Source organism: Symsagittifera roscoffensis, chromosome 7 (genome assembly GCF_963678635.1).
Source record: "Symsagittifera roscoffensis chromosome 7, txSymRosc1.1, whole genome shotgun sequence".
Taxonomy (NCBI): Eukaryota; Metazoa; Xenacoelomorpha; order Acoela; family Convolutidae; genus Symsagittifera; species Symsagittifera roscoffensis.
In genome coordinates this window covers 6,042,923-6,056,473 of record NC_087068.1, presented here as the reverse complement: position 1 = coordinate 6,056,473, position 13,551 = coordinate 6,042,923, and the positions used below count along the sequence as shown (strand labels likewise).

Here is a 13,551-nt window from a genome sequence, read left to right as displayed (position 1 = left end):
CACAAGCAACAATTGTTTGGTTCCCCGAAGACACATGTACAACATTTCAAGTAGCAAAAATACACGCTCGTATGATAAAATTTCACGAAAAATATTTTATACAATCAATACCATATGAACATGTAAATCCATTACGCAAAATAAGTTCAAATTTTCGAAACATTCATAATATAGAAAATAAATTAACACGTTTTCAAATATATCAAGAAACAGAACTTGCATGTAAATACAGAAGCCCACTTCACAAAACACAATACTCTGAAATATTAGTTGAATACGAAAATGGATTCGACATGACCACTGGAAAAATAAAAGTCGACCCATACGCCACAAGTCATCCCCTAAACGAAGGAACATCATATATACCAGTTAATTTTCAAAAGAATACAGGTCAACCTGGTGGACATTTAAAACCCCAAAACGATCAAAGCACACGTTTACAAGAACTATCACTAATGAATAATACATATTTTGGTAATATCCACTATGATATTCACTTAGATATGAAACTAGACTACACGATTAGCCGAATTTTTCAAGAAATGTCACTCTCCGAATTAGAAACATTACACCAACTATGCGAATTAGAAAGAACACAAATATTACAATCACTTGCACTAGCAGTATTGAAAATACCCTACGCAGGATATTTACTATCAGGAAATAGATCAAATTTTTTAGACTATGAAGGAAACATCTTATGGTTTTATACTTGTACTAAAAAAGTATCACCACTGTACGTTTTTGAAGATAAACGATGTTATAAAAGAATCCCTATCTTTTATAAGAATAAAGTACATTTCGTTGACACACTTTCACGAAGAACCTATTTCTGGGATACCGCAGTTCCATGTGGATCAGAAAATAGCCACAACGTAGTACAACTAAACCCTGATGAAGATAAATATTACCTTCTCACCCCATATCCCACATTAATGCAATCACTCAAAAAATTTTCACCAGAAAGCATTCGCGCTATCGCTCGAAACCCAAATATAGACTTACAATCAATAGGAATATTCTCAAAATCAGATATTCAACATCACATTAGAACACAACAATTCCAGGAATTATTAACACAAATGGACACAAAACAAAGACAATCAATTGACCAAAACTTACGCAAACTTGCCGAAACCGCAGGATTTGCAGACATCTATACGCAAGACTATAGCGGATATTTTAAAGACATTAAAGATTATATATATCTAAACGGTGAAAAATACCGTCCCCAAGATATATCACCTATCAATATTTTTAGCTTTGTTACACTCAAGAATGAAATTCTTGATTTTCTAGGATGGCCCTACTACATCTTAGAAAAACTAACTATTTTATACGCAATGTTTAACTTTATTGGATTTCTTTTTTCACTCTTAAAAGGAATCTATAACACATGTGCTATACACACACAAGTCAATCGACAAGCAAGTGTAGCACGCATACTATTTGCAGGATTTTTTGGAATATTTTTTACATCTATAAACAAAATTCTTTTAGACGCACAAATAAAAGAATATAACACAAAAATAGCAACAAGACAGAACACATACGACGAAGAACATAACAATGCAGACACAACACCAACAGCACCACAGTTACCACCCCTACCACATAACCATCCATTATCCCTAGTCCCACGTAATTTTCGAAATTTAGCCATAACACATAATAATTTTAGACCAACCATATCACAAAGTCCCATCCAACATATAATGCCACACCACTCACAAGATGAAAATACTTATGAACAAATTATAGAACAACCCCATACCACCGCTTTTCAGTCTCAAAATAATAATTTTTTTAGCCCACGATGAGCCGACAACTTGGATCCCTACACCGATCAAATTCCCACCCAACCAACCTCACCACTCTAATCCCAATAATACCACTTTTTGCTTTTCCGCCACCCGATTTCCCATCCAGTAATGTAACATCCGGCATGAATTCCGATACTAACTCACACATCTCAGTTTTATACTCCATCTCACAACTCAATAACCCGAATATTGAAACCCCCGATGAATTTGCCGACTCCGAACCATCTCCATCAAATAAATTTCACACCAATCCCTTAAATTTTTCCCAACCCCCTTTTCAACCCATACTACCAAATAACCCTGACCCAACCAATTCTACACCCTCTTATGCTTCCCAAGTCACTCCAACCTACTCCTCACTTCACTCAAACCAATCATCTCATTCTTCAGACACCCCCCGAATCTCCCCAGAACTAGATAATTTCATTACCTTACAACAACAATCCTATCACCTTGACACCCCAACCATAAACCAAATCTCATCCACAATAGATTCATCCAACCCTCCTACCCCTACACCCTCTTCAATTTATACTGATTCATTAGCACCATCATCCACAACTACTGTATCTTCACTCAGCACTAATAGAGCTTACCGCACTTTTAAAAGGAAGTTCCCCAACCATCCTTTCCCAGCGAAACCAGGAACAGCCCGTGAATACATCAACCATCCACAACACACTAACACAAAAAAATTTTTAGCTATCACCTTACCCTCATTTCCACAATACACCTTAAACACCCCTCATGACACTAACGAGACACGTAACTTTGTAGACGAATACGTTTTAATGCCTACCCTTCCTTGGACCTCATATTATCATTTTACAAATCCCCTTTGCTTACCTTTATCTAACACTCATATCGATATAGAACGAAATAAGCACATGCTATATCGACTCACTACACCACTAACACCTAGACAATTTACTAACATTGGATACAAAAAATCACTAAAAACACACACTGCACCCCGAGCTAATGAATATACACTAGAATATTACGATCATAACATCATCAGAACTAACCAAGATCAATTCTTAGACGACGATCGCTTCGCTAACCCACAAATCACCGAGAAATTTTTCATTAAAACACCATATGTATTTACACTAAATATCTTCGATCGCAAGTTTGACCACATTATCTCAGAAGCACTAACAGACACGCAAGCCTACGAAAGTTTTAAAGAACGCTTCCAAATATTTTCACTAACCTTTCATTTCCTTGCACCACATGAAAGAGATTTGCACTGCTCACACGATATTATGTTGCGCACTAAACAAACACACACATATACTTATTATCGTTTCATCCAAAATCACTTTGACCTACACACTCCCTCCAGACAACCACACCATCGTTTTCAATTCATCAATTCCAAATACACCTCACCATTCTTTCTTAACTTCACATATTGCATTAAAGATACTAACCTTCATGGTATTCTTCGAAATTATGATCCCATAACCCAAATGTATATCTTTTGTCCCATCACCAAGACCTTCAACGCAGAAGAATCCCGACCCTTCCTCATCCCACACGAGTTTGTACAACCTATAGAAATCCCCATTTTAGAATTCATCCATAACACTAAATTCAACCACAAATTATATAATCTAATCCAAAACACACCTTATGAATTTGCAGTTGGCACTGAAGAACTAACCACCATTAAGGCACTTCAATTGCTTTGGCCACTGCTTCAAACTAAAAATATCATCCGCATATTAGCCAAACTACTAACAACTTCAGATCTCATCCACGACATTTTCCCCCACGGTTTCTTCCCCGACGACTAACAGGTAAGTATGAATTATACATATTACTAATTAATTCAAACATTAGAAACTCACCATTCTTTATCCATGTTTTCTTTAGAATTTTAGCCTTCATCCAACGATCATCTGAAAAATTCACAAAAGAAAAATAAAAAATAGCAAACTTCTTCAAAACTGTTTAAAACCCTATTAACTTTTTGCACCAACAATTAAATAAATATAATACCAATGCAGTAAATTAATTTATAAATTTTTCCCCCACCAGCAGTAAATCTAATAATGATAAAAATTTGTAACTTAATTTCCCCCAACAACTAGCAGTAAAATTAAAATTCTATGTAGTAAATTCATAAGAAGCAAAAGCAGTACTAACCTTTTGATATTTTCATTCACTCGCATAAGAATTCTATCCACACTCGCACAGCTCGCCCACGAAGAATTGTTTAAAACAATGAATTTCAGTTTCAAGCTTTCACACTCGATAACTCTAACACAAGATAACACGTTTCAAACTTTCCTTTAACCCGGTTGGAAAGGAATTATATACTAAACAAAACTAACCAATGCAGCTTACTAAACACCACAACACAAAGCATAACAGCATGACTAAGAAAAGGAAACCAACGGTACCCAAACCGGATTAACCCAGTTTAAAACTGGATAATTTATTCTTTTGAAGACTATTATAAAGTCTAAGAAAGAAATAATAAAAAACAAAAAAGTCGAAAGACAAACCCATACCACAAACAATTTGATTTTTGAAAAAAGGACACAACCAACAAAACATAAGAAAAACCACAACAAACCCAACATAAAACGTTGTCACATAACAGGACCTCTCACAAAAACCGCATGAAATCATACTCCCACTCCTGGCCTAACCCACCAGGAAGGACGTCCTGAGCATGCTCTATAGCCGGCCTAACCCACCGTGCTACATCCACGCTTTGTGACCACACTCCTATTTTTAATAAGAGCTACTCAAGGGTGAGTAACTCTTCAAAATAACTGAACTAAAACAAAAAGCTTTTGTGAAAACAACTAACTAAAATCATAATTAAAAAATATTAAACTAATAAAAGTTTTATAAAATGTAAATTACACTATGCAATACATAGATCAGAATACAACACCAAGGACGAACATCCAAAGACAAAACGACCCTACTACACTCGAGAAAGAATGGCCAACTACAATCAATATGCCGCCCACAATCACAACTCAAAGGATTTAGAGTACGACTTGACTTCGCAGAAAAGGACTTCATTGAACTAGACCAATGACCACCTCGATGTTCAGGTATACGTACAGATCCGAGTAACCAGGCATCCCCTCCACGCACAATCTCCACGCCATTCCCAGACAAGGTCAAACACAAAGAAGTTCTCACCAATGAAACAGAAAAACCTGACATAGCCAACCATTCTGAAATCAGATTTGAGTTTGTTGCGAAAACCCAGTCGTTGTCTTGAGAAGACACAATGATTGAATCTGGGACTTCTCTAATAAGAAAACCCAGAAGAAATAAGATGTTCGCCAAATACCAACGTCCATCATCCATCTTTCGAATTGCAGAAAAACTATTCTAAAAAACTCTGTAAAACCCGGATGGGTGGAACCTGATCTAAACTACATTTTATGATTGGATAAATTAGATATTTTACCAATGTAAAGTATTTAATATTAACCAATCATGATCCACCTAACTAACAATCCACTTATTTGTAAGTGCTGAAATTACTTGTAATTTCAGCACCAGAGAGATTTGAATTTAACTTAGAAATTAGTTGAACTCTCCCGAGTACTTCAGCAGCCGCAATAAACCAGTATACCCTAGATCTATTGAGCCTAGCAGAGACTAGTTAAACAACCTGAGACTAGATAGTATAAGAGTAAGATTAGGATCGGTATTAGACTAAGAAGTTGCACGAATCTATCCGGCCGAAAATAAGATAGCGTGACGAGCAGACGGTGTACCCTATCCGAAATTACTCTATGAGTTATACACTTCGGTCATAACTCAATGTTGTCCTTAAGATAGAGATTCCATGTTTTTGAAATTTTTCTGTAGTTGATGCTCAGTTACCTGTTTCAAATCATCTAATCTTGTTTCAAATCACGCAGAGGCACACAAAACCACATGAAAAACTCACAAATGAATTTGATAGTATTTATTCCTACTACAAAAGGGGTTTATATTCTTCAAAACCCATTTTTTATAAAGGATCGAGTACACACGCAAAACCACAAAAACTCGAGGTTCGTGTACACACGCAAAACCAGCACTCAATTCATTATATAAATCTTTTCTTCTAACAGAAACAACAGAGAAAAACTATGAGTTGGGTACTCTCAAAATCAACTTTTTAGCCCTACTCATAGATTGTGATAGGCTGATCTCCTGTAGGACACGTTAGACAGACTTCGCCGAGTGTTAGGCTTCGTGAGTTTTCTGCTGAGTGCACTTCCCATGTTGTAACTTTTACTACAGCTGCCGCTTCGCACACTTATTGTCCCGTTTCCATTGCGACGAAGTTTAAACGAGGATGCTTGTACAATAATAGAGGGTGGTATTAAACCGACGCGAAAACATTTTTCAATTTTTTGTTTAATTTTTTGCCTCTGATCAAAATGAAAAGTCAACTCAAGTTGTTTTCTTGGAAATATTCGTATCTGCCAAAGTCACAATTCATTAAGTCACATTTCATTAGGGCTCACTGAATTAAGTCCTAATCGCTAAGTAATATTTTTCGATTTGAAGAGGGTCAAGTTTAGAGGTTCAAGTTTACAGCTCGTAGAAAGTCAAGTTGACAATCATATCAACGCCCTTTGTCTCGGATTCCAAATATTTTCAAAGAAGTTGTCTCACTATCGCGAAAAGCTGGTCTACATTTTTCCTCTTTTCAGGCCAAATTCCACGATAACTGTTGACACTTAATTAGAATAAATTAAACCTATTTTTTAATATTGGAAACTCTACGTTAACTTTTCTCTTATTAATTCTACCTTTTGCCGCTTCTAACTAATTCGGATCAAGTTAACATGATCCGAATTTTTGATCCCAAGTTAACGTCCCAAACGTCTTTGGTGGGAGGGAGAGGGGGGAGGATGTTAACCTGGTCCCCTAATTCAATCGCCTTTCACTTTATAGCGAAAAAAAACTCTGAAAGATTTTGAAAAAATTGGTTTAAAAAAATGCGTTCCTCTTTTGAAATTTTACATGTAAAATTTTCGTTGTCGGAACATTTCGTTGTCGCACAGCAACCGGCCATCATTAGTATAACAAGTAAGCTGTTTTCTTAAGGATATATTCAAAGTCTACGACAGTTATAGCCTTGATCTTTTTTTTCTGTAGATAAACAATATTTCGTCTTATCTGAAGGGCAGCTGTGCCTCTGCTTGAAATCTTAGATCAAAATCATTTCCTGTCCGCGTACATAAACCAAGTAAAGAACCTTCAACCCACAATTTAATTTTGATCGAAAATTCTACGAGCTCCTATAGTAAAATACTCAATGAAAATTCAACCTGAAAACTCCTAACTAAGAATCAAAAACTCCTAACTAAGAATCAAGTTATTATCTTCCGCCTTTTTCACGTTGGGGGAGGGGGGGGGGAGGTGGGGGGTTGATAATAAACTTGTCCCTATTATTTAATGATGTTACCTCTCTTGCTAGGGTAGTAGGGTGATGGTATGTGGTGGGGGGCATTGCTGAGGTTGAGGATACTGTGCTTGTGGTTCTCGGCGGACGAGTAGAGTGTCGTGTTGGGTACTCGGCCGACGGTGAGAGACGCCTCGTTTTTGTCCAGCTCAATCATGGCCTCTTTGAGGAACTCGTCCAAGTGTGACTGGGAGTAGGCGGCGAATCTGGCCTGCCATGCAATCAGTCCACTCCCAGTTATTATGAACATCATCGGCACTCCCTGCACCCCAAACAGCTCTAAACAAAAAAGATTCTCCGAATTAAAAGTCTCCTAGAGGCTACGAGAAATCGTTTCATGATGGTTATCTTAGGAAAAAAGCGTAGAATTGTAAAACTGTAAAGACTATGTAAGCTAGAGCATACGACTGAATAATATTGCTACCGCGAAGTTTTTCAACTATGTGAGATCCCTAGTCGATCAAGGGAGGTTATCTTGCAAGATCTTGCAAGATTCTTGCAAAAGAGGGTTATCTTGCAAGATCTTGCAAGATGGAGGTTATCTTGCAAGATCTTGCAAGATGGAGGTTATCTTGCAAGAATCTTGAAAGAATCTTGCAAGATAACCATCCCAAAATGTCTGTCGAAAAACACAAAAAAAAATAACAGAAATTAGGTGTAAGATCAAAAAAATTGTTTCTAGAACGAGAATCCAAAACTTTAAATAAATGCTTAACGAATAAAATTAGACGAAAATCATGCGTTAAAAAGTAGTCGCATATTTGTTGTTAATTTATTCAATGAGATTAAAAGTATCAACCAATCAAATCTTTTTAATTTATTCGCCTTCATTGCGGCTACTGGTTTGCGAAAATTGAAGGATTATTGGCCAAAAAATTTTTGTGACGAATTGCTTTAATTAGTTCAAACCGGGGATATTTAGTTTTTTCGACTATCGATTTCTAGTTTTGAAAGTGGAATTTACTTTTTAGATTTCCAGAGAATAAAAACTTTACTTATTGATCCAGTTTTCTCAAGTCGGGTTCATGTTATCAAAAAAGCGCCCATCATAAATTGTTCTAGAAATTTAAAGAGCTTAAAGGGCTTCTATTTTTTTCTTTGAGTTTTGAAAGTTGAGATTTTTCAACAACGTCAGTGTTATTTTTTAATGTTTACTTGCGTTCATTACTCCCTTGCAATCTTCGATTGGCTATGTTCTAGGAAAGTGAAGCTTTCATCACAAACGACTTCTTCTCAAATGCGTTTTTCCTATTTTGAGAGATTAAGGTATAAGCCGCCTATCACAAAAAAAGTTTTTAAAAAAGAAGCTTTCTGGGGGCAACCGCCTAGCGGGCTGTGTGTATGTATGCGTAGCTAAGATTGCTTCCTTCTTCCACGAACGCTACTTGGTTGTCTTCGCGTGTAAAGCTGTTTTTGCCCAAAAAAATTGTATCTTTAAAGATCTTGCAAAAAAAAGGTTATCTTTAAAGGAGGTTATCTTGCAAGATCTTGCAAGAATCTTGCAAGATCTTTTAAAGAGATGCATCCTCTTTAAAAGAATCTTGCAAGATTCTTGCAAGATCTTGCAAGATAACCTCCCTTGATCGACTAGGGATGCCAGTTCATGGTTTCTAATTATGAAGTTATCCTTGTATGATTTTCTAAGGTCGAAGCATTAGTTTTTTTTCAAATTCAAGCTGATATTGAATAAGATATTTAAAATTTTTCCAATTCTTTAAATTGCTGAATCATTGTTTGCTTCTTTTATTAATCTTGTGGGCGGCGCTAAGGAATTTAGACGAAAAGCAAAGTAGACGCGACCAAAAGATTGAGTTTAGAGGGACTTAGGAAATTAAACGACAAGCAAATTACACGCGACCAGAAAAATTCATCTTAAACTACAATTATGGGAAATTAGACGTCATTGTATTGTTCGTGTCTGAAAATTTTCTACTGACTACAATTAATTTTCATTCCAGCATGCTAAAACGCAAGTCAAAGTTTGAAAAGAGGCAATCGTATAATTTATGCATTTCAAAAAAAGTTTATAATAATTGGATAACGTTTTATAAATCAATTATGATAAAAAATTTGACAGGCAATGGGATTATATACTTTTCTTGTGTTTGTGAAGTTATGTTTTAGGCAATAAATTTTGTTAGCCTTTTGCTTTCCGTCTAAAATTTACGTCCAAATTTAAAAGAAAATAACTTCCTAATTCCTATCGTCCAAACTAATTTTAACCTATCATTTTCTTCAGCAAAATTCTGCGCTCTTACTGTCTTGTTTACTTTTGCTTATAACATATGAAGTAATAAAAAATTTAAAGTACGGTTGGTAATATTGGATTACTTCACATATTTCAGATAATCGAGTTGTTTCCAAGGAGAAAACTGCGGCGCAGTTTTCTTATAAATTGATCATGTTCAATAGTAATTTAATTGACTTGTTTAAAAGGCTGAATGTATAAAATGTTGAGTTGTATATTTGCAAATTTGATATTTCCTTGCAAAAATGATAGAATGGGCACCAATACTTTAGTTTTTCATTAAGTATACGTGTTTGAATGTTCAAGATTAAAACAGAAAAAAATACTCTCAAATTAAAAAAAAATTAATCAAAAAACTAATAAAAAAAATCAATCACAGTGTTTCTCAGCTCTTTTAATAGACTTTTGGTGATTTTTTTTTCAGATTTTTTGGTGGATATTCAGATCAAATTAGCAGAAAAGTTTGGGGATTGTGTGGATCAATCCCGGGCTTGTGGGTTCCCCAGCGAGCGTGCTTGTCACTAGCCTGATAATTGCGAACGATATCGAATAATACTTAATGATATAGAGATGTTTAAGAGCTCAAAAATCAACTTTTTCGACCTGAAATGAAAATCGGACAAAATTCAAACATTCAATTTTCGAATGCGAGGCGCTCATTTTAATTCAAGCAACAGAAAAATTTCAACGAGATTGCTCATATCAGGAAAAAACCCTGAAAGATCCGACTGCCCCCATTACTGGTCTCGAATAATTTTTGTTAAAAAAAGTTTTGATGAACTAAATTGAATATAAAGGGCTAAAATTTTAGTCAAACTTTAAAGCGACTCCAATTTTTGTCCTTATATAATCAATATCGTCAGTCAAAAGAATATAGTTCATCAAAAGTTTTTTAAAAAAATATTCAAGACCAGTTAAGTGGGATATTCAGGTTTTTGCCCTGATATATGAGCAGCCTTATTTTCTGCTTGCTTGCATTAAAAAGGTTGTATCGCATTCGAAAATTAAATGTCTGAAATTTGTTCGACGTTCTTTTTAGGTTGACCAAATTGAATTTCTGAGCTCTCAAATATCTCTATGAACCCACCGGCAAATTGATGAGATAATGAGCCAAGAAAGATGTATTGGCGGCAAAAGCGCCTGCAAAAAAAGTTAAGGGTAGTTCGGCAAAAAATAGATGTCCTAAAATGCTACCAAAGGGGACCACCCTTTGGGCGGTCAGGGGGTCGAATTCCTGAGGAAGGGGCGCCGCCTTAAATCGACAGCTGGACTGGAGACTGGATGCTAGTCACTAATTTCAGCAGCCTAGGATAGCAATAGTTAGTTTAGCATTTTTTTTCCGTAGTTTTGCTATCAAATTTCATGGGATTTACCTATTATACACATCTTTAATCAGAGCTCAACCGGAACGAAAACCCGAAAATTATGTAATGACATGTATTTTTAATGCAAGGTGACCGATTAGTTTTACCTGCGGGGGAGGAGTAGTAAGCGTTGTTCTGGTGCAGCCTGGAACCCCTCAGGGAACTGCGACTGCTCTGGGGTCTCCTCTTTAAAGGTCTATTCTGCTCCTGCTGATTGATATTACTGTTCCCTACACCCCCCTGCCCATGGCCCTGCTGCAGTCCCCCACCCACTCGCATACAGCCACAGGTGTGAATGACATTGTCCATGAAACTGTCCGGGTAGGTAGCCAGGGTCTCGTACACATCTGATACACGAGAAAATACAGAAAATATTAACTCGACAATTAATTTAATTTTTCCTCGGGTCCGGATTTTGAAGCAACATTGAACGGTTTGCGCGACGTTTTCTGAAAGGTCTTTTTTTAATGAAATACTTCTGAAATAATAGCGGTCTGGTTTCATTTTTGCGATACTTTGAGGGGTTTGAAGGTGTTTGGTCAGCAAAACGCACAAACTTCTGTAATCTTGCACGGTTTTTGAGCGTAACCTTGATCCTGATAAAATTCTTCTTTTTCTTCATGATTGTGGAAAAAATGAGCATGATGTGTCTGATACACGATCATAATTTATGCTGTATCATAATTTATGTAATCATAATTTATGTTGCATCATAATTTATGTTGTCTCATAACTTATATAATTTTTGTTTATGTTGCATCATAATTTATATAATCATAATTTATGCTATATCATAATTTATATAATAATGATTTGTATCATAATTTATAACAGGTGTGTGTACCTGTGTAGTGTTCGTGTGAGGACTCCCCACTGCCCACACAGCAGGTGATGAAGTTCAAGTGGGGGTTGTCTCTCCCATGTCCCAACAGGAACTTCAGCAGACGGTGGGAGGAAGCACACCTGTGCAGCAGAAAGGAACAACATCTAGTTAATCATCAAAATAACACAAACATTTTTAAGGCAACGTCAAAATTTACCACCAGTTTTTTGCTCACTGATAATCAATTTTTAATTATTTCTCTATGCCAGTAGAAGGCAGAGGGGGGGGGGGCCTCACTTCTGGCTGCAACTCTTTTTCAAAGGTTCCAAAAAATTTGGTTGACAAATTATGAGCGGGAGAACATTTTGCCAAACAAATTGGTCTTGTATTAGGATTTCTCGTCAAAAAAAATGCAGCTCCTTTCTTTATAGTCATCATAGTATTATGTCGCCAAGAAAAATTAGTTTTGACAATACGAAAAATCGGAATAACTGACAACTAACAAACATTGAAAACTCCTTTACTTTAAGGATACGACAACTAGCGAAAAAAATTACACCAGCAAAAAGTAATAAGTCACGCCCACAATTCCACTCGTGCCGATGTAAGAGCAGCTTGTCTAAGCGGTCGCTAGTTTCCAATGCCTCGTTTAAACTGAACTTTCAAGTCTTGAGAGTTGTCGCTTTCCTTGAATTTTGTAAAATGTCTTTTTTTACGAGTATTTTTTGTCGCGCAGTAACAAATATTTTGATTGTACTCAAAGTACACATACTTTGTACTTTGTATTCAGTGGGCTGTTGCCTACTAACCAGGATGTCCAGAACAATAGGACAGTGTATGTTTGGGTAGGTGTAGGGGTGGTGGGGTTGTTGGAAGTAGTGCTGTTGATGGGGAAGAGGGGCTGCCAGTGTCTGGTGAGGATGTTGAACACATCCACCGAGGGACAGGGCGTCACCTTCCTCAGACAGCCGGGCGAGATCAGTCTACCTGTAGAATGTGAAATTGTTTGTTTATCGATGACCTCATCCGATGAGTTTGACCAATGACCTTGACAGAGCTTTTAGGCAAATTCAAGAATAGAAACATAGCCAATCGCAGATTGGAAAAGAGTAATCAACGCAAGTAAACATAAGAAAAAACACTTGAAAAAATCTCAACTTGAGAAAACTGGATCAAAAGGTAAAGTTTTTATTCCGCTGGGAAATCTTAAAAATAGATACCACTTTCGAAACTAGAAATCGTTCACGTTTTTTCGCGCCATTTCCACGTTCGCATTTGGAGAGTGCAATTAGAACAAGGCTACTAGAATCCGGAGACAAGCCATCAATTATGTTAAGTACAATTTGTGGATTTTGCTGGCCACAATAATTGTGGATTCAATCACTTATGCTGGTAACATGAAAATCGTCGGCATTGAAAGTGTACCGCGGATCCCGCAACACGCTATGAAAAGAACTCAATTTCTGAAAAGTTTTTTTTGTGTATTTTAAAAAAGTTTAAGTTAATTTCAATTTCTCAGTTTTGTTTTCAAATTTAACGGAGGGATTGAATGTCGATGCATATTGAATGATTGTTGATAAATGTTTGAGTGATTGTTCATCAAGCTTCTTGCATCAAGCAAAAAGGATCTAAAAATTTTTATTTCTCAGATAGTTGATTCTCAGATCTGAAATTTGTTATTTCAGATCTTTGATTAAAAGTTAAAAACGTCAGATCTGAAATAAAAAATTTCAGATGTGACATTAGATCTGACAATGCTTTCATTAATATATAATATATGCATACAATTTGAGCGAAAAATAGAGCTTCTTCTTTTGTTGTTTTTGCAAAACGCAATTATATTTAGGTTA

The 13,551-nt window shown here is 36.1% G+C and overlaps 1 protein-coding gene across 2 annotated transcripts in view; it reads right to left on the bottom strand.

The window, feature by feature from the left end:
* LOC134851746 (uncharacterized) overlaps positions 1–13,551 on the bottom strand; it is a 55,876-nt gene that overhangs the window by 34,959 nt on the left and 7,366 nt on the right. The window contains exons 5-9 of one of the 2 annotated variants that reach the window (XM_063867965.1): positions 12,511–12,688; positions 11,723–11,841; positions 10,986–11,225; positions 7,270–7,545; positions 5,981–6,153 (exon numbers count right to left, since the gene is read on the bottom strand). In XM_063867965.1, the coding sequence (XP_063724035.1) occupies positions 5,981–6,153; positions 7,270–7,545; positions 10,986–11,225; positions 11,723–11,841; positions 12,511–12,688 (986 nt within the window). The remainder of the gene's footprint in view (positions 1–5,980; positions 6,154–7,269; positions 7,546–10,985; positions 11,226–11,722; positions 11,842–12,510; positions 12,689–13,551) is intronic. The other variant, XM_063867966.1, reaches the window with a different exon arrangement.